This window comes from Rhinolophus ferrumequinum, chromosome 2, assembly GCF_004115265.2.
Source record: "Rhinolophus ferrumequinum isolate MPI-CBG mRhiFer1 chromosome 2, mRhiFer1_v1.p, whole genome shotgun sequence".
NCBI classification, from domain to species: domain Eukaryota; kingdom Metazoa; phylum Chordata; class Mammalia; order Chiroptera; family Rhinolophidae; genus Rhinolophus; species Rhinolophus ferrumequinum.
In genome coordinates, this window is record NC_046285.1 from 1768051 (window position 1) to 1792471 (window position 24421).

The window sequence follows — 24421 nt, forward strand, 5'->3', positions numbered from 1 at the left end:
TGAATATTAAACTCTTCTTACCCCCAAGTTCTGGCAGGATGGTAATATATGTTCCATAAAGAAGAGGCAGTGCATCATGGTTAATGTGTAAATGAGGTAGATGAGGGATAAAATCATTGCCAACAAGAAATCCCATCAAAATCCAATCATCTATTATCCTTTCAATATCATATTTAAATGTGATCTTGTCCTGCAGTAAAATGGAGGAAAAAGTCAAGTCCTGTGGAAATTTCTGCATACACATCTTTGGTCCACAGCCGTATTAATACTCACTTTTAATACTGAAAACTCATAGTCAATATACTCTCTCATTAAAGATAAGTGTAGGAGGTGAAATGTGGTTTCTTCTGGTGCACATACCCTGTAATTAGTCAGACGATCAACAGAGAGTTAATTATATTTTTATGGTTTAAGTTTAAAACTGTAGCAAAGCTTAAAATAAAACTTATCATTAGGAGATAATTAATTCTTGTAATCAAGGCATGTAATTTATATGAAAGCTGCAGGGTAATGTAAAAATAAAAATATAACTGCAATTATAATTCATATAACATAAATGTAAAAATAATTGGTTTGCATCACGCTTTCTTTGGAAGGATTCTCAGAAGTAAAAAAGCCTGAGTAATACATGACAGATATAAGAAACCAGTGGGATCTGGCCCAACTTAAGGCTGTCCACTAGCAGAAAGCATAGAGATAACTGAGTCTACACTTTTATATCTACTGCAGTATAGTCCAAGATTTCAATGGTGAGGTACTATCACTAATTCCTCTTCTCTTTCCCTGGCATGGTAGAGGGGTTTATATTTCTGGCTGTTAGCCTGTACTCCAAGTTTAACTACAAGTAAGAATGTAAGCTAACAACAGCATATTCAAAGGATTATACAACATGAGCAAGTGGGATTTATCCCAAGAATACAAGGATGGTTCAACATAAGAAAAAATTGGTGTAATACACCAAATTAGTAAACAAAGGAAAAAACATCACAATTATTTAGCAGAAAAAGCATGTCAAAATTCAACACCATTTCATGATAAAAACACTGAGCAAAGTAGGAATAGAGGGGATCTCCCTTAATATGATAAAGGAAATTTATCAAACACTCTGAGCAAACATTTTACTTAATGGTGAAAGAATGAAAGCTTTCTAAGATTGCGAACAAGACAAGGATGCCCACTGTCACTTCAGCTATTCAACATTATACCAGAAGTCCTAACCAGGGCACTTAAACAAGAAAACAAATAAAAAGCATCCAAATTGTGCTTCCAGTCAGGATGGTGGAGTAGGTAAACACTGTACTTGCCTCCTCTAATAACTGCATTAAAATTACAACTAAACTACAGAACCATTGTCGAGAATCACCTGAAGTGCAGCTAAACAGAAGTCCTACAGCTAAGGATATATAATGAGAAGCCACCTCGAGACTGGTTAGAGGGGCAGAGACCCGGAATGGGTTGGTCCCACACCCATATGTGGCAAGTGAGAACAGGGAGGGATAACTTGGCTGCGGAGGTCCTGTCTAAGAAGTGAAGGGTCCTAGCCCCAGACCAGGTTCCCCAGCCCAGGGTTCCAGTGCCAGGAAGAGAAATCCCTAAAACTTCTGGCTGTGAAAACCAGGGAAGATTATGGCTGAGTGAGATGGAGGGCTGCAGAAACCTCAGGTGGTCCTCTTAAAGGACCCAGGTATGGAATTACTTGCTGGTGGACTCACTCACCCTGTGCTGCAACAGTGGAAAAAGAGCTCAAAAGGCACCAGGGTCATACAGGGAGAAACTGAATAGTCTGGCTTCAGAGTGAGGGCTGGAGAGACAGCTTTCTCCCAGACAGAAATGCTGGCAGAGGCCATTGTTCCTTTGTTGAGCCCTCCCAGCACCCAGCCTGCACGTGCAGGTGGGCACCGTGTCTGAGTCTCCATTTTCTTAACTACCCCCACTTCACCCTGCCCTAATGATTCCGAGACCCCACCCCACCCCACCCAACTTGCTGGCTCACCTGCAAGCCACTTGCCGTGGCTTTTCCATACAAACGGCCTGTCTTGGGTCATGTTGTGGTCTTTCCTAAAATCTCTCAAAGATTCACAAAACCCAAACAAGCAGCATCTGGCCTTTGGTGTGCCCCTTACCTCTTGCTCAGCAGCTCCAAGCCCTAACTAGCAGCAGCTGCCCTAATTTCACTGCTTAGCCTCTCCCAAGCACCTCTAAACCCAGCACAAGTGGCAACCATCTGCAGATTACTTTGTAGCTCATACCAAGTGGCCTGGGGCAGGGCACAGGCAGTAGCTGACCTTGGCCTGCACGAGAGCGCCTCCCAAGAGGCCCCAGAACCAACACATCCAGTGGCCAATTTCAGACCACACCAGAGCACCACCCAACCAGCTCTATAAACAACACACTCACAGGCAGACAAAACAGGCACCAGAGCCCTGCTAAAGTGAATCCAGATCTTTAGCGTCAGTCCCTGCACAACAGCTCCTCCACTGTAGTCAACATCAGTCCTCACAACCAATCAGCCTGAGGGTCAATCCCTCCCATTAACATGCAAACAGCAACCAAGGCTCAATTACAACAGGAAGACAAACATAACCCACACAACAGACAAACCTGGAGCACCTGGCTCAGGTGATGAGGGAGACTGTGCCACTGAGCCCCAGGACACTAACAACATAAAGTAACAACATAAAGTCACTCTACTAAGACTGGAAGACTTAGCAGCCCCACTTAATACATAAAAACAAATACACGGAGGCAGCCAAAATGGGGTCAAAAAGAAACATGTCTCAAATGAAAGAACAGAACAAAGCTCCAGAAAATGAACTAAAAACAAAATAGAGACAAGCAATCTCCTAGATGCAGAGTTCCAAATACGGGATATAAGGATGCTCAATGATCTCAGGGAGAACTTCAACAAAGAGTTAGGAAACATAAAAATGGAGACAGAAAACATAAAAAAGAATCAGTCAGAAATAAAGACTAGAATAACTGAAATGAAGAATACATTAGAGGGAATCAACAGTAGATCAGAAGATGCAGAGGATTGAATCAGTGATTTGGGAGATAAGGTAGTAGACACCCAAACAGAACAACAAAAAGAAAAGAGAATCCAAAAAAATTAGGGTAGTTTAAGGGGCATCTGGGACAACATCAAGTATACCAACATTCACATAATAAGCGTACCAGTACAAGAAGAGAGAGAGAGGAAGAGATTGAGAAACTATTTGAAGAAATGATGACAGAAAACTTCCCTACCCTGGTGAAGGAAATAGACATACAAGTCCAGGAATCAAGAGAGTCCAAACAAGATGAACTCAAAGAGGCCCACAACAAGATACATTATAATTAAAATACCAAAGCTTAAAGACAAAGAGAATCTTAAAAGCAGCAAGAGAAAAGCAGTTAATTACCTACAAGGGAGCTCCCATAAGACTATCAGCTGATTTCTCAACAGAAACTTTGCAGGCCAGAAGGGATTGGCCTGAAATATTCAAAGTGGATAAGTGACGACCTACAATCAAGACTACTCTACCCAGCAAAGCTATCATTTAGAATTAAAAGACAGATAAAGAGCTTCTCAGATAAGAACCAAACCAGTATTACAAGAAATGTTAAAGGGACTTCTTTAAGAAGAAGAAAAAAATAAATAAATATGAATAACTAAATGGCAATAACTACATATCTATCAACAATTACTTTAAATGTAAATGGATTAGATGCTCCAATCAAAAGACATAAGGTGGCTAAAAGATAAGAAAACAAAAATCCTTATTCATGCTGCCTACAAGAGACTCACTTCAGATCGAAAGACACAGAGACTGAAAGTAAAGTGCTGGAAAAAGATATTTCAGGAAAATGGAAAAAAACAACAAAACACATGGGGTAGCAATACTTATACGAGATAAAACAAACTTTAAAACAAAGGCTATAACAAGAGACAAAGAAGGACCCCACAATCCCACTTCTGGGTATTTATCCAAAGAAACCCAATACACTACTTTAGAGGGACATGTGCATCTATATGTTCATGGTAGCATTGTTTACAATAACCAAGGTATGGAGGCAGCCTGGGTGCCCATCAGTGGAAGAATGGATCAGGAAGAGGTGGCATATATATACAATGGAATATTATTCAGTCATAAAAAGAATGAACTCTTGCCATCTGCAACAACATGGATGGATCTATAAGGTACTGTGTTGACTGGAGTAAGTCAGACAGAGAAAGACAAATGCCATGTGATTTCACTTATCTGTGGAAACCGAAGAACAAAATAAACAGAAACAAGCTCATTGATACAGAGAACACACTGATGATTGCCAGATGGGAGGAGGGTTGGTGGGACGGTTGAATAAGAGAAAGGGATTAAAAAGTACAAATTGGTAGTCACAAAATAGTCATGGGGATGTGAAGTATAGCATTAGGAATATAGTCAATAATATTGTAATATGTATGGTGTCAGGTGGGTACTAGACTTATGGGGAGGATCACTTCATTAGTTACATAAATGGCTAATCATTATATTGTATACCTAAAACTGATATAATATTGCATGTCAACTGTAATTGAAAAATAAAAAAAAATTATTTTAAAGAAAAAGCAACCAAATTGGAAAAGAAGTAAAAGTATCTCTATTTACAGATGGCATGATTCCACACACACACACACACACACACACACACACACACACACACATATATAATTATATATATATAATTCCACAGAATCTACAATAAAGCTACTAAAGCTAAAAAAATGAATTCAGCATAGCCATAGATCAACACACAAAAATCAATTGTGTTTTATACACTAGCAACAAAGAACATAAAGATAAAATGAAGAAACAATTCTATTTATAATACCACCCAAAAGAATAGAACACTTAGTAATAAACTTGACCAAGGAGGCAAAAAAAAATAAAAAAGAGGCAAGAAACCAAACTCATATATAGAGAGAACAGATTGATGGTTCCCAGGGGTGGGGGTAGAGGGTCCGTAAAATGGGTGAAGGTGGTCAAAAGGTACAAACTCCAGTTATAAGTTATAAATAAGTCCTGGGGATGTAATGAACAGCATGGTGACTATACAATTTTTTCAGTTTTTAAATAAAAGGGAAAGAAAAAAAGGTGGCAAAAGACTTGTACATTAAAATTATAAAACACTGTTGAAAGAATTAAAGAAGACATCCTGTGTTAATGGATTAGAAGACTTAATTTCAAAATGTAAATACTATACAAAGGGATCTGTCATCTCTATCAAAATCCCAAGGATATTTTTTTACAAAAATAAAAAGAAATCTATCCTAAAAACGTTAATCTCAGGAGACCCTTAACAGCCAAATAATCCTCAAAAAGAAGAATCAGGAGGTCTCGCCCTTCCTGATTTCAAAACTTACGAGATACGATCAAATAACACAGTGAATGTTTAAATAAAAAAAGTAATTATTACAGTAAAGGACACATTGCCATTAATCCCCTTCAAAATACTCCTCCTCACTTTGAGTACACTTATCCCATCGTTCTTGCCACTTTCTGAAGCAGTTCTGGAAGTCCTCTTTCATGAGTATCTTTAGTCACGCTGTTGTGGCTGCCTTGATGTCTTGAATCATTTTGACTTTGGAAAAGAGCCAGAAGTCGCACTGTGCCAGATGCAGTGAGTAAGATGGATCAGGACACACCATAATGTTTTTATTTGACAGAAATTGCCATACCAGAAGCGATGTGTGACACGGAGCTTTTCCGTTGTGATTACATAATACAGTGAATGCTGCTGCCTAGTGCTATCCAATGGAAAGGCAGGGATCTCTAATACAGGAAGCGGCGTGACGAAACTTAGTAATAGTATGTGACAAGTTTCAACTTGTTTGGTGCAGTCAGTCAGGTGTGAGCTATGGCAGCGAGAAGATGTGTTTTAAAGTGTGCCATAAATCATTGTCCATCATGACAACGCTCCATGTCACACATTGCTTCTGGTACAGCAATTTCTGTCAAATAAAAACATTACGGTGTGTCCTCATCCACCTTATTCACCGGACCTGGTACTGTGCGACTTCTGGCTTTTTCCCAAAGTCAAAATGATTTAGGACATTGAGGCAAACACGACAGAGCAACTAAAGGCACTCAGGAAAGAGGACTTCCAGAACTGCTTCAGAAAGTGGGAAGAACAATGGGATAAGTGCGTTTGAAGCAAGGGAGAGTATTTTGAGGGGAGTAAATGGCAATGTGTCTTTTATGGCTATAATTTTGTTTTAAATTTAAACACGCAGCATATTGCTTGATCACACATTGTACTATAAAGCTACAATAATGAAAATACTGTGGAACTTACATAATGACAGACATACAGACCAACAGAATAGACTACAGAGCCCAGAAATAAACCCTTGCATATGTGGTCAACTAATTTTCAACCAGGGTGTCAAGACCATTCAATAGAGAAAAGATAATCTTTTCAACAAATGGTGGGAAAACTGGATATCCACGTGCAAAAGAATGAAGTTGGACCCTTACCTCATACTATATACAAAAAGTAACTCAACATGGATCAAACACTTAAATGTAAGAGCTAAAGCTATAAAACTGTTAGAATAAAATGGGAAAAAGCTTTATGACAGTGGATTTGGCAATGATTTCATGAACATTACACTAAAATTACAGGAAACAAAAGAAAAAATAGATCGGACTTCACCACAATTAAAAATTTTGTGCATGAAATGATATTATCAGCAGTGAAAGAGCAACCCACAGAATGGAAGAAAATATTTACAGATCATATATTTGTTTAGGGATTACTATTTTTAATTTAATTTCTGTTTTTTCTTCAACATATATGCAGTATGATTTACCTTTGTGTCTTTTTGCCACCAAACCGAACCTCTTCTCTTAAAAGAGAGAAATGTGCCTCGTGACTTGTTAATCCAAGCATAATCTGTTGAAAAATGATTAAGAAATGTTTCTATTCTCATTTTATAGTATCAGGTTCACAAAAGCAATCAAATAAAATTCATTTCTATATTAAGAATATGATTATTTAAGGAAAAGGCAGCAATTTATTGGCACAGTAAATATACAGATATCAAAATAGGATCCATTTATACGTATGAATGGGGTTAAGTGGATGCACTTTGCTAGGAAAAAAAATGTTTACCTTAGACACTCACATAACTTTTACAACCATCACTCTGCCCCCCAACAAAAAATTCCAGAAAACCGTCTCTTGGTTTTCACACCTTTCTACCTGCCATGGGTGAATGGGTAAGAAATTAAAGGCAGCAACTTATCCAATACCGTGTTTCCCCGAAAATAAGACCTAGCCAGATAACCAGCTCTAATGCGTCTTTTGGAGCAAAAATTAATATAAGACGCGGTCTTACTTTACTATAAGATCAGGTATAATATAATATAATATTAATATAATATATAACACATAATCTATAATACTGGGTCTTATATTAATTTTTGCTCCAAAAGATGCATTAGAGCTGATTGTTTGGCTAGGTCTTATTTTCGGGGAAACACGGTAGAAGAAAGTAGGACTCTTCTGGAGGCCAGGATACCTCTAATATGTAAAAACTCAGAAAAAGCTGGAAAAGGGCATTTTCAGTTAATCTTCTCACTTGGTATTCTAATACCCAAAGTAAGTTAATCTAGTAAGATATATCAACCAATTGCAATGTATATTGTTTATTTTATTTCAGTACCGATTCAAACAAAACAAATTGAAACATTTATGAAGCATTCAGGGAAATGAGAATACTAAATGGTTATATATTAAACAGTGACTGTTAATTTTCGTTTTATGTGGAATAACGGAGTTGTGTTTGTTTGTTTTTTTAATAACACTCTCCTTTAGAAAAACATAAAATATTTATAGGTTAAATGACACAATGTCTGGGATATGTTTCAAGAATCTAGAGAAGTAGGAGAAAGGAGACAGATGGTTAGGGATAGAGGTGAAAATTATTCAAGGTGTATGAAGGACATGAGTTGGTTCATTACTTTTGTTTATGTTTGAAATTTTTCATAATAAAAAATTAAACCAAATCTAGTGAAGTTATTTTGGTCATGGAGTTATTAAATCAACTGGTATTCAAAGTCATGTATTAAACATGAGGGTAAAAAGGGCCCTCTACCTTACCCTCGGCAGATCATTTATAGTATTAGGGCCAGTCAGGTATGAACAGTAATCACAGAGACCTAGTGATCATAACATATGGCCAAATAGCTCATTTTCCAATTGTTTTGGAAATGGCAGAAGTAGCAATCATTATTACGTCTCCAATATTTGTTTCCACAGCCAGAAAGCTTCTTATACAAAGTTAACTATCTTAAATATTTAACTACAACAGCATAAGGTTATAATAACAACAAATATTACACTTACCAAATCAGCATCTAAACCATAAAGACAGTGTCTGGTGTTGGGATCATGATCTGGTTTTGCTTTCTCAGATCTGATAAATTCCATGATTTTATGCTCTCCTTCTCCAGGAGTCTAAATACAATGTTTAAAATATATATATGTATATATATATACGTTAATATGATATGCATCAGAATACTAAATTTAAAAAAACCTTTAAATAAAAAAAGATAATAACCTCATGGCCTGAGAAGTAGATGGTAACTCCTTGCCACGACTTGTCTGTAGAAATTTTCATATTTACAAAATACTTCAGATGTTCATGTAACCTGGCCATGAATTCAGTCCCTATAAATAAAAAGTTTTACAAAGTTAATCTGTGAGAGATATAAAAGTAGTGAGTTCCCAATGACAACATGCAATTGGATCTGGGTGCCCAGGGTTACCTAGGTGTAAGATCACAGGTCAGAAGCTCTCGTGCTTCTCTAGAAAAGCAGGTAAATGTTGTACCTTTCCCTAGCACATATCACAACTATTTCTAATTTCACTGGTTACCCTAAAATGAAATTTATGTCACATAGGGAAATTCAGGGAATACTACTATTGCCACAGGACTATGCTTCAAATATTTTCTTTTTTCTTTCTTTCTTTTTTTTTTTTTTTCATTTTTTTATTGGGGAAACAGTGTGTTTTTCCAGGACCCATTAGCTCCAAGTCATGTCATTGTTTTCAATCTAGTTGTGGAAGGTGCAGCATTCATTGCCATGTGGGAATCGAATCGGCAACCTTGGTTTTATGAGCACCGCACTCTAACCAATTGAGCCAACCAGCCGCCTGCTTCAAATATTTTCATACAAGGCAGAGTTACAACTATTTAATAAACCTCAATTTTCTATTTTCTCTGCTGGATTCTGAAGGTTTTTTTTTTAGGCATGCAATTTCAATCAGATTGCCCATAACAACAACAACAAAGGCAACTATCATTATTATTACTGTTAACCTGGAAAAATTATTACTAATCTGGAAACTAATTATGTTTATGAAAAGCCCACATGGTCAACAGTCAAGGAAATGCAGTCTTAGAACACAATCAGACTAAAACTGCTTATTAAACCAAGCACTGTGTGATCAGGGCACTTAATGAAAAAGAAAATTATCCAAGTTAGTAAGGAATTCAAAAAAAAGCCAGATTTTAACATTTTTTTCCAAATGTTATAATAATGTTAGATAAAGCTCTAGGACATACAAAGTATGTGCTGCATATAAAATTAAACTTATAATATTGATAAGTCCATTTATCCGTAAAGTCACAGGAATCTTAACTGCCTTTGAGACGTAGAGCAGTAAGCACTGTGGACTAGGAGAATACAGTAAGTTATAATAGCTACATGCATTTGGGTGAGCCACAAGCTCACTGAGTCAGATTTCATACAAATAGTGGCAGGAGTAGAACAGATCTTGTAAGCTCATTTCAGGCTTGGAATTCTGTGCATGTAGGAGAGTTCTGTCTATGGCTCCTCTCATCAACATCTGTAAATCCCTACAGCAGGTCTTCATAGGAGCACTTATGACCAAGATGACCAAACCATCTCATGAGGAGACACAATTGGAAAAATAAAGCAAATGGAATCCTAGGAACAAAATAAATAGAGGCTAAAAAAGAAAAATACATTTTAAAATATTTACATTTTAAAACTCTCAGAATTTACCTGGTGTAATACAGTTGGAATCAAATCTGGCCTCTGTAGGAAGAATTTCTCCTTTTTCTATTGCCTTTTTTATTTTGTCTTCTGCCTCCTTTGCTGACCTTAAATGTTAAGGGAAAGAATATCTTAAAGTTTCTGGAAAAAAGTAGAGATCTTTACATAAACTAAACTGTTATTTAGATGTTTTTATAACTAAAACACTAATTCATCAATTTTTTCTTTTTTTTACATTTTGAGATATTCTGTAAATGGTATTTTAATACATTTTTTTATTTAGGATAGTTTTAAATTTCCAGAAAAGTTGCAAAGGTTCAAAACATAATATAAGTTTTCAAATAATTATAATTGGTAAAGATGAGCCTCAGAATTGTTTGTTTTTATTTAAAGAATTGAGTTTTTTCAGAAAAGGACTATAGAAATAGAACATTATCACAGCATACAATTGACAGAACATTACAAATACATATTATAAAGTAATTCCTTTCTTATCACAATACAGCAAATTGATTCTAGAAACAAGCTAAAAGTATAGCATTAAACATTCATTATATATACACTTAATAACATCAAACAAGTATATTAAAATGATCTCTAAGAATATTAAATTATAAAATTGTAACATATATCTTTGGGTTTCCTCAGAAAAATGCAAAATGAAAGCTTATTGATATTAATGGCATCAATTGGTAAAACCATCTTTTTTGCAGCAATAGGATTTACTAGGAAGAACCTAAGTTTCAGAGTCAGATGGGTGTAGGTTTGTACACAGGCGCCCTAAGTACTGTCCGATTTGTCCTGTAATTCACTTTGGCACAGCAGCATGCCACATGGCATACAAGTTAGGAAGCTCTGCTTTACATACATTTTCTGCAGCCTTGTCACTAGCTCGATCCACTGCTCCCTGTGGAACTCTTATTTCTGTGATAAACAAACCTTTCTTCAAATTTAACCCCTCTCTCTTACCAACCTCTTCAATGTAACAAAAACTCTGAAGATATCAATTCATTTGTAATCTTTCCAATGAGAGCCATTCTTTCCTTTTCTCCTCTATTTCTTTGATTGAACAAAAGATTAATGTTACTATGTGACAAGTTCTTGGGTATAACAAAAGAGAAACTCTAATGGGAGACAGAAAATGAAACAGCCATAATGTTTACTGTGGCTACAGTGTTGAGAACGTTTGGGACGGACAAAGTTAAGACTGTTAAAGTGATCTAGGTCAAAGATTCTGGTGGCCTCGGCTGCGATACTAGCAGTAAAGATGAAAAGAAGTAAGTAGATAGGACAAATTTAAGAGACTGGATAACTAGGACACAGATGTGAGGAATGAGGAAGAGGAAGAAGTCCAAACTATTCTTGGATTTTCGGTTGAGCAGCTATTTGCATGGTGCTGTAATTCACTGAAACAGGAAACAGAAGGAAGGCAATTTTGAGGCAAAGATGAGTTCAGTTCTGAACATGTTAAATCTGAAATGTATTTATGGTATCCCAGAGGTGTTTAGCAGGCATTTAAATATATAGGAGCTCTGGAGAGAGAGAGCAAGCTACTGGAAAGATAAGATACAGTAATTGAAGTCAGTGGATAAGATCACTCAGGACCCTGGACAGAAACTTAAGAAATATCAATATATTTAAGAAAAAGCAGAGGATATCATGTTTCCCCGAAAATAAGACCTAGCCAACAAGCAGCTCTAATGTGTCTTTTGGAGCAAAAATTAATATAAGACCAGGTCTAATTTTACTATAAGACCGGATATAGTATAATAATATAATGTAATATAATACTGGGTCTTATATTAATTTTTGCTCCAAAAGACGCATAGAGCTGATAGTCCAGCTAGGTCTTATTTTCGGGGAAACAGGGTAACAAAGAGACTAAGAAGGTGCAGTAAGAGTGTGGTTGCATGAAGGTCAAGGAAAGAATGTTCAAGAAACAAAGAATGGTCAACATGGTTAAAATACCGTAGATAAATGAAGTAATATAAAGACAGAATTATTCTTTAAATTTAGCCATAAGGAGTCTATTTGAATCTTGTAAGGAAGTTTCTGTGTAATGTTGCAGATGAAAGACAGATGGCAGATTTTAAGATGAGTAAGAGATGTGGAAAGATAATGATTAAAGATTATGAATGGAGAAAACAGTCGCTGTGGAGAATGAGCTGATTGGCACTCGAGGCGAGCACAGTACTCAGTAAATCCTTGGGATGGTTATGGTGAACTGGACCTGATATCCACCCCTAGTTTGTCTTCTGATACTGGAGAGGTTGGAAAGCTAAAAAACTTAAAATTCTCAAGGTTTCCTGCAACTAGGTTTCTGGATATGACTTCGATTTTGTCAGTTAGATGCCTCCATAAAAGGTTTGGAAGGTAGAAGTGTGGTAAAATCTTCACGACAGTAGAGGCACTGGGGCTGTGGGGTGTGTGTAGAGGAGACCTCAATATTCAGCAGCTTTCTAGATGCTGAGATGTAAGGCGCAAGGCATCGTTTTTGCTGGTACAGATGGAGCAGGCACACAGGAGCTCTAGAGCTGACAGACACAGTAGTAGCTTCCTGACGACTGAATTTTACCTAAAGGGATGTATTCTGGGAGCCAACAGTTCAGGGAGTGGTTTGTTAATCCCTGAACCACAGCTAAAGGAGTAAATTCCTGGAACCACCTGTCCTGGTGGGGCGTCTGAACCCACCAACTTCTTAAATGTGGTAGTAACAGTGCCATCTACCGGTGGATCAGTTGAATGGTACGTTCTGGAAGTCATTTTTGAAGGCTCACCTAGATTCCCACTGTTTCGGCTCTTACAACAATTTTTACATGCACCTATTCTCTCTGTTATATTCCTTTCTGCTTAAAATAGCTAGGTTTATATGACCTGCAACTGAATACTGACACAGTGGGCTTATATAATCCTTTCTCAACACCAGATTTTCTAGCCCAGTAGCTCCCAAAAACCAGTTTATCAAATACTAGGGGAGTCTGGTAAAAATAGCTTCCAGGGCCCAATTTTTAGTGATTCAGGTTAAGTAAGTCTTGGGTGGTACTTGAGAATCTAAATTTTAGTAAGAGATTGGTCTGCGTCTTCAAGGATTTCCAATTCCCAATTTCCAATTTCCAACAGAGGTTCCGATACCTTCAGACTCTCTTCTCTTTTGATATTTAAATCAGTACTTTAGACCACCCTCCTCCCAGTCTCACTGCTAGCCTTCTCCAAGGCTCTCTCCCACTTTCCTTGATGATTTCCACGTTTGATTCACTGGTGTACTTTCCATTACTTTACCTGCCATTGTGGTGAAAGGGTTTATTATGCTAAAGACCCCTCAAACATGCTGGACTCAGGGTTTCTTTCCTTCAACTTCAACAACCCTCCTAACTTTATTTCTGCTACCCATAAACAAGGACACAGCACACTCACTGTTACTCAGAAATACCCCCACATGCCCAGGATTTGTATTTAAAACCCCCTCTCCGTGTACAACCTTTTCTCATCCTCTTACTTCTAGTACCCAACTCACACGGCTGATAACCGCATCCAGGATCCTAACTCAGCTCTCTTCTCCTACTCCCTCAAACCGATGCCTCCTTGTCTCACTTGCCCTGTGTCCATGTTCAACCAGAGTCAGCATCTAGCCCAGAGTCTGAGCACTCAACAAATGTTTGCTGAACTAAATTACGTCAGTGATGTTCTCATCAAAACAATCTCTCAGTTCACTCTGCAGTTTCTTAGCCAGGGCAGACTACTGTGGGAGCTCTCTCCATTACTGCCATTTCCGAATTACCAATGAGATGACTGAAAAATTTGTCACAGAGAACAACAGAGTAACTTTACACAGCCCAACATATACTTTGAGAAATGAAATGTCACTTGAATTACTAATTTGTTTACTTGATTGATAAAATGTGACATTATAAGTATGAGACAGTTCTAATTCTGGGGGAATTTAAGCAGAAAAGAAACATGAACAGAAAGAAGATGCATTGCATTAAGTCAACTATTGTTAAAATAATGTGTTTTATTCATCTAAATAGTATTCTAAAATAAACCATAAATGTTTCATTACCTAAACCGCCTTCCACGCTGCTGGTTCATCTTTGCTCGAGGAGCCACACCATCCACAGCCATAAAGAACACTTTCCTAGGTTTAATAATGCGAAACAATACCTCCAAGTAGTGAAAAATATCAGTAAAGATTTTGTCATCTGAAATTCTGAAGTGAACATCATCATCATTAGGATGGGAACACTGATGTATAATCCCATTCATATCCAAGTACAAGTTGTCAAATTCAGGAATCTAAGAAACAAAGAGAGATGATTAAGGTCATTATTATAATCAACCATGGATACCTAAGCAGCTGGGCAAAGCAGCTGATTAAAAGCAGGTTGTCAGGGCATTCTTATATAAAAACTGAGTGAACAATCACAGTTGAATAAAGAAATTAAAGGAAAAAAACCAGGAAAAATTGGTAAGATGGGACCATACGAGTATTACATGGTTACATGAGGTACCAATCAATAGCTTCATCAAACTTATGGTCAGGAAATTATTTACTTATTTAAAATAATCAGGAAAACACCAAATAAAGTGCTTGCTTCATTTGGTACTCAAAATATTAGTTTCCTTTCTTCCCACCATTTGACAATATCTCTCAAAGCCTCTATTTTCTCTATAAATGGGTAACATAATATCCATTGATATTAAAAGGATGTTTTTACATAGTCATTAAAAGGTTTTACAAATGATTTTAAAGCCTTATTGTATATTTGGTTTCACTGAAACAGAGTCATTAATTTGGTTATGTTAATTTTAAAAGCTTAGATTATGCCAAGTAATGTAGGAAACTTTGAAAACTGATTTCTTATTTTTGATATGTGAATTAAATAATTTCTAAACTTGGATAATAGGTGTGTACTTTTATAAAAAGACCTTCATGGCTCTGGGTCTCATTTATTTTTCTTCTGTTTAAATGTCTGTGAGCAAGTAAGGAAAACAATACTGAAACTAATATACATTAACAAGGAACTAAAATGGACACAACTTATTAGCTATAATATCTAGTGAATTAAAGAATTTTAGAGTAGTCTTCCTTATATGCTAATTATTCTGAATTTTTAAACATAAAAACATACTTGTATAAACTTAATGAAAACCATCTCTGAAACAATTATTCAAGTTCTTCCTAATGTACAGGTAATAATATACTTTCCTATTATTGAGAAAATGGAATGTCTTTGAGTTTCGGGAGTGAAAAGTTTTGGCCTCTGAATCAATGAACACTATAAAAACATTTTTATAAAATACCCATAAGTACTAAGTATCACATTTAAATGCTGTTATCGAATAATAAACTCAACTGAAATGACAATTGTGATCATGAGGTTTTAGAAGTACATTCGAGATTTACTGTTTCAAGAATTCTGAAAACTTCAATCAAAATCTAAACGTGATTTTTTGAGGAGGTGGAGGCACTTTACAAAATGATTACGAAGTAAATGCAGAATTGTACACCTGAAATCTATGTAATTTTACTAACAATTGTCACCCCAATAAATTAAAAAAAAAATGATTACAAAGTTTCCCTAGGAGAATAAACATACAAAGAATATAAAAAGAAGAGTAAAGAAGAAAAATCTGCCCTATATCATATTAAAAATTAGAAAACACTTTGATTGAACCAAATAGTCCAGAAGTACTCTAAGTGGATATAGAAATTTAGTATATAAGGGGCATTTCAAATCAGTGAAAGAAAGGAATAGGGCATCTAGCTAACTATCAGGAAACAAAACCAAAGCTGTCTTATTTTATAACAAAATCAATTCCAGAAGGATTAGAAATTTTAATGTGAGAAATGAGAGTTTAAAATCATATACAAACGTTTTGGTAATATTACGGTGAGGAAAGCCATAAATCATACAGGAAACACACAGTGCAGTTGGCTACCAGAAATGTATTTTTTAAATCTATAGGGTTAAAAAAAGTACTATAAACAAGTTCACCTGAATATGACAAAATGTAGGGAAATGTATATTTCATATGCTATTAAAAACAATAGCTGCCACTTATTAAGCACTTATTGGTGCCAAACATTGGGCTAAACATTTATAGTCATTCTCTCACTTAATTATAACAACATTAAAAGAGAAACATTTAGAGTCCCCATTTTATAGAAGAGGAAAATCCAGAAATAGAAAAGAGAGATGGGATTTATTTACACCCAGTAGTCTGGAATGGGAATAATAAATTGGTATAACTAATATGAAAGTATATATAAAATTTTGAAGTGTGCACATGTTTGACCCAAGATTTCTACTGTTGGAAACTTATCCTGGGAAATAACCGTAAATGTGCACAAAGATATAAGTACAAGAATATTCATGGCAGTATTATTCAGAAAAGATGAAAAAAGAAAAGTATTGAAATGCCTAATAGAAAATTGATCATGGTACATCCATACAATGGAATACTCCAGAATTACCAATTATAATATACATTCATATTTGGTATGGGATAATGTGTATAATACATATGGTAAAGTGACAAAAGTAGGTTATAAAATGGCAGCTATATTATCCCATTTGTAGAAAATATTTATCTACATAGCATTTGCACAGAGAAATCAGGAGTATACAGAAACAAGATGTTACAAGTAGTTAAACCTGGATGATATAATTTCAGTGCCTTTTAACTTGTATAACTCAACAACAAAAAGACAAAACAATCCAATTAAAAATGGGCAGAAGATCTGAACAGACACTTCTCCTAAGAAGACATACAAACGGCCAACAGATATAAGAAAAAATGCTAAGCTTCACTAGCTATTAGGGAAATGCAAATCAAAACCACAAGGAGATATCACCTCACAGCTGTTAGAATGGCTATCACCAACAAGACAAGTAATAACAAGTGTTGGAGAGGCTGTGGAGAAAAAGGAACCCTCATACACTGTTGGTGGGAATGCAGATTGGTGCAGCTGCTATGGAAAACAGTATGGAGGTTCCTCAAAAAATTAAGAATAGAATTACCATATATGACCCAGCAATCCCTCTCCTGGGTATCTACCCAAAAAATCTGAAAACATTTATCCGTAAAGATGTATGTACCCCGATGTTCACTGCAGCATTATTTACGGTGGCCAAGACATGGAAACAACCAAAGTGTCCTTCAATAGATGAATGGATAAAGAAGTTGTGGTATAATATACAATGGAATACTACTCGGCCATAAGAAAAGATGAAATACTGCCATTTGCGACAACATGGAAGGATCCTGAGATTATTATGCTAAGTGAAATAAGTCAGACAGAAAGAGTCAAGAACCATGTGATTTCACTCATATGTGGGATATAAAACTGAAAGCAATAAAGGAACAAGACAAACCTTAAAAAGAAGCAAAAACTCATAGATACAGACAATAGTTTAGTGGTTACCAGAGGGTAAGGGGGGAGGGGGGTGGGAGATGAGGGTAAGGGGGATCAAATATATGGTGATGGAAGGAGAACTGACTCTGGGTGGTGAGCACACAATGTGATATATAGATGATGTGATACAGAATTGTACACCTGAAATCTATGTAATGTTACTAACCATTGTCACCCCAATACATTTAATTAAATAAAGAATTTCAGTTGCTTTTTACTTTCCTCTAGACTATATAACAGCTTTTACATCTTTCTGTATATGAATTTTCATATAATGAGCACATGTAACCTTTATAACCTGAAGAAAAACTACAATTTTCCTTTTAGAAAAGTTTTTTAAATTCTTAGATTTCAGATTAGTAAGAAAGATACAGAATGATTAAGTAATCAACAGCCAATGCAGTAGAGAATGAGAACATGCGGTAGAATCATGTTCCTTCAAAAAGAAGTATAATAATACTGAGTTATTTCATCAACAACTAGAAATTAGAATAGAAATTTCAACGTTAACTTACACTTCCTCCTCTCCCTATCTAATTAGTCACTGCGGTGGTGGTGTTTTTTTTATAATTTAACATCCAACATGTTTACAGAATCTTATCCATTCCCACCGTTTTAGGCAACCTCATCTTTTTTTTCCATCATGATTGCCCACCTTAGTTTTCTGACTACACTGCTGGCTTCCAGGTTTCTTTCTCACCACGGATCAGGCAATTTTCTAAAACACAATGTGACCATGTTGCTTCCTTCTTTAAACCCATAGACTATTACAAGCCCTTACTACCATAAAAGGTACTGTATGATTTGGCTGCTATCTTTCCCACCAATCCCATTTTCTTCCCGCTTCCACATATGTCTACAAGCTAACTACAGTAAATTACTCACAGAGCCCTACATGTGTTGGACTATTTCAAACCTCTGTGACTTGACAGATCTTGTTCCGACTTTCAGAAATGCTTTTCTTTCCTTCTTGCTCCTCCCTTCACTGATCTTGTAGATTCTGACTGAGCTTTCAAAATCCAGCTCAGGTATCTTGTCTGGAAGCTTTCCCTTCCTCACACAAGAGGAAAGGATGCTCCTTTTTTTATGGCATATCTTATTTGGTTTTGTATTCTCAATAAATACAAGAATGCCAGGCACATATTAGGTGCCCCACACATTTTTGTTGAATGCTTAAGTGTAATGTCTGTTCTTTCCTGCTGAACTGCAAACTCTTCAAAGCAAGGTCTCTGCTTTGGTCACGTTTAGAACTCTTGGCACACTGCCTGACACGAAGGAGCAAATCAAAAACATTTAATAAATAAATTAATGAACAAATAAAGCTTGCCCTTTGTTGAATGGCATCTGTAGCCGACTCCCCTCACTTGGAATACCCATTCATACTGCTTTAAAATGTGGTTACGTATTGACATGCTAGTACCTAATTTTCTCAAAACACTAGTTTCTTTTTGTTAGTACAACTTTGTATCCGACTCAGTGTTGTTGCAAAATGCCTTTTACATAAAGACAGTATCTATTTGACTGGTTAAGAGAGCTGTCAATTATTTTTCTCTAGATCTTAATCCCAGTTTTATTTTTCCAATTCAGTTTTGAATATTCTGTTTTAAAACATACCGATATATATTATACATATATTAATAAACTATTTTGATATACATTTTTATATACTATGCATGTTTTAAAGACTATGTAACATGTTATGGTTTACAAATTAATTCACTCAATACATATTTACTGAAGACCTACTATGCGCTGCACATTATGCTAGGAGCTGGAAAATACAGTCAATACAGCAGTACAGTGAATACAGTGAAGGGTAAGACAGATAACTCCCTACACAAGAGCAAACACGTTAAAATAGAAATTGCAGCTTGTGTTCCCGATAACTTGAAAATTTAGGATTGCAGAGTCAAGGAGCAATTTTTAGCATAAAGCATAGAAGATTGGTTTTAAAAGTGCAGGCTCTAGCACAGAATGTGAATGCACTGGTCACTACTGAACTGTACACTTAAAAAGGCTGGGATGGCAAATGTTATGTGTATTTTGCCACAGTTTTTTTTTAAGTGCAGGCTCTAGAATATACCTTATCAACAGGGACAACAGGGCTCCTGAGGGCCCGAAATTGTTGTGGGGTGGGGTACATAATTAAGTGCCCGGTACATAAACAGACAGATAGCTAGCTATAGCTGTGGTATTAAACTTCCATGAGGAGCGTGCTGGAAAAAAGCAAGTCTAAAGAGCCACCTGGAGGAGGGGCAATGAAGAAAGAAAGGTTAAGGAACACTACTTAGAGCAATTCTGCTTAGTTTCAAATTCAGCTCCAACACTTACTTTACTTAGGGTGAGTAACTCAGTCTTTCCGTGACTCAGTTTTCTCAGCCACAAAAGGGAGACAATAAATAATTCTAGGACTGCTATGATTAAATAAGTGAATGCATATAAAACACTTAAAACAGTGTTTAGTACATGGCAAGTGCTTAACAAATCTTAGCTATTACAATGGCACTGTCCTGGATTATAATCACAAAGAAGAGTGAGTATGCTCTAAATGTTTATAATCGAACTTATACGACCTTTGTTTTGTAAAGGTTAAGTTTACATCAGAGATACATGGTCCTCATTAGAACTTAATCTCTACTTTTTCTTTATCTATATTACTTATTCATTAAGTCAGCAAACATTAACCGAACAACTGCTATGTGCCAGACACTGTGCAAGAAATAAACACACAAGAAACGGCCAGTTCCTGTTCTGAGGTACAATAAAGTGAGGAAGGCAGACGGGGAAGTCCACAGCAGCAATACAATCCTTTTGCACACAGCAAAGACTATTTCTAGGAATTCATGTGAGGTTGCAAAATGGTGATATTTTATCTTTTTTTATCAGTTGGAATGCTTTTATAGAGACCATTTTATCATTTAGTTATCCAGTGGAACAAGAAAGTAGAACAAAATGCTTAATTTTTTCCTTTTACTTACCAGTTTTCAAGATTAGGAAGCATCCCTACCATCTTTGGAAGGGGACCCTTTATTTAAGTGCCATGATGAACTCAAGGACTTACGCGTATTTGATGAGTTTGAATCCACTGTATATTATTCCCGAGGCTCAAACTGTCCAATTTGGGGCTACTGCAAGCCTTTTCCAGATGTCTCTTCAAATCCTTTGACATATCCCTAGTAGTCTTCAGTAGTTTCCTTGCTACCATGTTTCCCCGAAAATAAGACCTAGCCAGACCATCAGCCCTAATGCGTTTTTTGGAGGAAAAATTAATATAAGGCCCAGTCTTACAGTAAAATAAGACCGGGTCTTTAATATAATACTGGATCTTATATTAATTTTTGCTCCAAAAGATACATTAGAGCTGACTGTTCAGCTAGGTATTATTTTCGGGGAAACACGGTTTATGGTGTTATGATTGAAGTTTCCAGGCTAGATACTGCCTGACCAACCTGGTATTTTGTCATTTCTCCAAGAAATCCTGACTTCTTTTAGTGAGTAAGACCATAACCTGGGCAATAAGGATACATCTTGCTCCTGGACTGATCATTGTTTCTAGGCCTGTTTCGTGGAGAAAAGGACAGAGCTAGGAAAAATTTTTTTTTTCATAACTAGGAAATTTATGGACCTGTGTGTGTCTCATAAGCTTGTATTGATACTTCCAATTCAAATTCAAGAGTATAGAGCTTTTACTGAACATTTTCTCTATTACATATGTAACTCCTTTTTTTACACAACAAGAATCTGGGTACTGAAGGATACAAGAGATGACAGAATTAAAATACCCTATATTAGGTAGGCATTTATCACATCACACCCATGGATTGCAGAAAAACAGTATTATCACCAATATTGAGTACTGGTAACACAAATAAATTCTCCCCATTTATTTTATAGTTGTGCTATCTATACATTGCCAGATTAGCCACTGTACACTAATCTTTCACTTAACTCGTTTTGTTTTCATTCTACAGGTAACTATATATAATGTTCTCTCCCTAGTCATTTCGATTGCCTGAAGTTCATTCTCTAGTGATTCCTCGAGGAAGTGCTGAAAGGAACAGTATTTCCTCAATTCCTGTACACTAAAAGTAGTTTATCAGTTTACCCTTTATACTCAAAAGTCAGTTTGCTGAGTATCTTATGTTACTCCATTTTTTTCTGACATAACGCACTGGTATCAAAAACTGTGATGGGAACCTAATTTTCTTTTCCTTATAAGGCATGTGTTCTTTCTTCTAAATAACCAAAGCTTTTTGTCTTTTTCTTTTTCTTTGAAGTCCGGTAAGTTTACTAGACTAGGTCTTGGTGTTGGTCACCTGAATCAATATTTTTAGGTACATGGTATATTCTTTCAACGTGCAATTTCAAATATATATTTTTTTAATTTCAGGAAAATTTTCTTTAATTCTAGTATTTGTTTTAATTGCTTTGATTTCGTTTTTCAGGAACCCATTATTTGTTTTCTTTGCCTATCTTTTTAGTTACTTTCTCTTAAACCTTTATCTTTTAAAATTTCCTCTTCTACCTTTTTTTCCTCACCTTTTTTTTTACCTCGTGGCATCATTTGCTTTTGCCTTGCTACTACTTTAGGTTCCATTTCTGAAATGATTTTTTCATGTATGTTTAATTTTCCCTAGGTTCTGTCCCTTACTTCTGAATTTCCATAATTGATAAATGTTCTTTCACGTCTTATATCATTTTCTTAGTGTCTTTTAGCTCATTCTGAAATAGTAAGTTATAGTTGTGGTCTGTTTTGTGTGCATATTTTTATCGCAAGCTTTTATTGTCTGGGGGTGTACTATTTTGTTCCTTTTTTTCCCTGTAATAACTTTGCATGTTATTTTCACCTTGATACTTTTCTGTTGCTCATTTTTATGTAAATTTAATTTTCCTGAACTTTTAGAATGAGGAAGGGTTCAGGAAAGCCATAACTTCACAAGCTCCCTCTTCTGCTGTTTTGGGGTAGTGTTAAAAATTGGGTGGTTTGGTTGGTGGTTGTTTTCTAAGATTTCTTGACTTTGTAACCTCCCCCCACTTTTATCTGGACCTTCCTCTTCTCTTTTCTCTATTGTCCCTTTTCTGATAAAATTTCATTTTACTTCCAGCAGTTTCTCCTTAGTGTGGGCTCTGCCTTAGAATGGGGCCTTGGTAAGTCAGTTTGGAGAGTCCACAGGAGGTAGACTGCTCCTGCCCTTTAAAACGCCTTATTTACAGCTAGTTATCTAACTGGCCCTCAGAGTCTTTTAGGGAATATTCTGGAGTTCTCTTGTTCTCAGGTCCACAGATATTTCCCCATTGCTTCTTCCTTTCTCTTGCAGAAATGCCAATACTGATTGGGTCTAGAAGCTATTGGTAATTTGTCCTCAACTCCTTATATTCGTGGGGATACCCTGTTATGTGGTTTTGTTGTAATTGTTCTATGGATTTTAAGTTTTGCTATCTAATTGCTCTTTCTGTTTTTATGTAAGGATTCAGAGACCAAAACCTATGCTAGTATCACCACCACCACCCATCCTCTTTCCAGAACCCACCCCTCCTCCCAACCTTTTTCCAACCCCCTCCCCCCAGAACTAGCTTTTGAACCATTGTGATTCAGGCATTCGCATCTTTTATGTACTGCTTGAGAGAGTAGCATGGTAACCCTTTCTAACATTTGCTTTTGTGGTTGTTGTTAACAACCAGAATCAAAAATTTTTGAAACACATCATTTTGATGAACCCAGTTTAAATCTACCCTTAGTGTTCACGTCATAAAACTGCCTTGAAGAGACTGTTTTTGTTCTTCAGTAACAAACTCCTCAGCATGGAGAGAATAAGGGATACTTATTCTCTCCAAACCAAATTCTGTGCCAAAGAGTACAGAGCAAAAATATCACTGAACAAACTATGTATTATCAAGTCAGCTTCAATAACAATCACATTTTTTTCCACTTGAGAGAGAGAAAATGAATGATGTATTACAGATACTCAAACCTTTTTTGAATGAAGGACCAGGAAAAGTCAGTTTGTCGTCTCTATTTCTGCAATATACTGGTAACCTTTTTTACCCTCTTCTCTGGAAAGAAATGTCTGCCTAAATCTAACTCAACCCATGTTTCAAACAAATTAAAGGCAGACTACCATTTTGGAATTTTTTGTAAGCTTTTCCTCATTTACCAAATCTGATGGTGATCCAACAACAAGGAATCCTTTCTGGAAATTTAGCCCTACCTTCATGCTATGGTGTATTTTTAAAAAAGATTAAACCATAATTTAACAGCATGATGGTTGGTGTTGGATGGATGAACACCCCCGACTACGAATACAATGCTACCTATCACAATCAATTCAATTACCTATACACATTTCAAAACTATTTTTTTTCTGTAAAGCAGACAAGAGGTCTACTAAAATCATTAAATGTGACAAACACGTATCACCGAAAGTCTAGCAGTCTAAATGACTGCTTTCTATTCCTTCACAGTTGCGATATATACACTTCATTTTTGGAATGTACACATAAACGTCACCCTGGGCTCGTTATATACCAAATATTGCTGTAAGTAGTGTCTCTCCCTGACACACACACCTCCGCATGATGCCCCTTCCCCGTCCAAGTGTGTTTTGTTTTGGGGGGGAATGGGCATGCGGGGAGCCTCGGCGCCGGGTGGGGCGGGACGCAGCCTCCTCTAGAGGAGAGTAAACAAGGGGATTGCGTCGCGGAGGCGGCAGGAATCGCCCGTCCGTGGGTCCGTGGGTCCGTGGCCTTGGGCGGGGCCGGGAGGTCCCGGGCGGACGCCCTCGGCTCTGCGCTGGGAAACGCACCCTGCAGCTCCGGGGAGCACAGGGAAGAGGCGCTCAGTACGGCGCACTGGCCCAGCACCCGCTTTCGGAATCGCGGAAGGGCCTGCCAGGCAGGGAGCTGTCAGAACTGCGGCGCCCCCGAGGCTGCGCGCACAGAAACGCAGCCTGTCGTC

General features: G+C 36.6%; 1 protein-coding gene across 1 annotated transcript in view; it reads right to left on the bottom strand.

Moving 5' to 3' along the window:
• XRN1 (5'-3' exoribonuclease 1) overlaps nucleotides 1-24421 on the bottom strand; it is a 155215-nt gene that overhangs the window by 130407 nt on the left and 387 nt on the right. Inside the window, exons 2-8 of the mRNA XM_033092286.1 lie at nucleotides 14110-14342; nucleotides 10059-10156; nucleotides 8588-8697; nucleotides 8371-8481; nucleotides 6833-6915; nucleotides 274-361; nucleotides 22-190 (exon numbers count right to left, since the gene is read on the bottom strand). Coding sequence (XP_032948177.1) covers nucleotides 22-190; nucleotides 274-361; nucleotides 6833-6915; nucleotides 8371-8481; nucleotides 8588-8697; nucleotides 10059-10156; nucleotides 14110-14342 — 892 coding nt within the window. The remainder of the gene's footprint in view (nucleotides 1-21; nucleotides 191-273; nucleotides 362-6832; nucleotides 6916-8370; nucleotides 8482-8587; nucleotides 8698-10058; nucleotides 10157-14109; nucleotides 14343-24421) is intronic.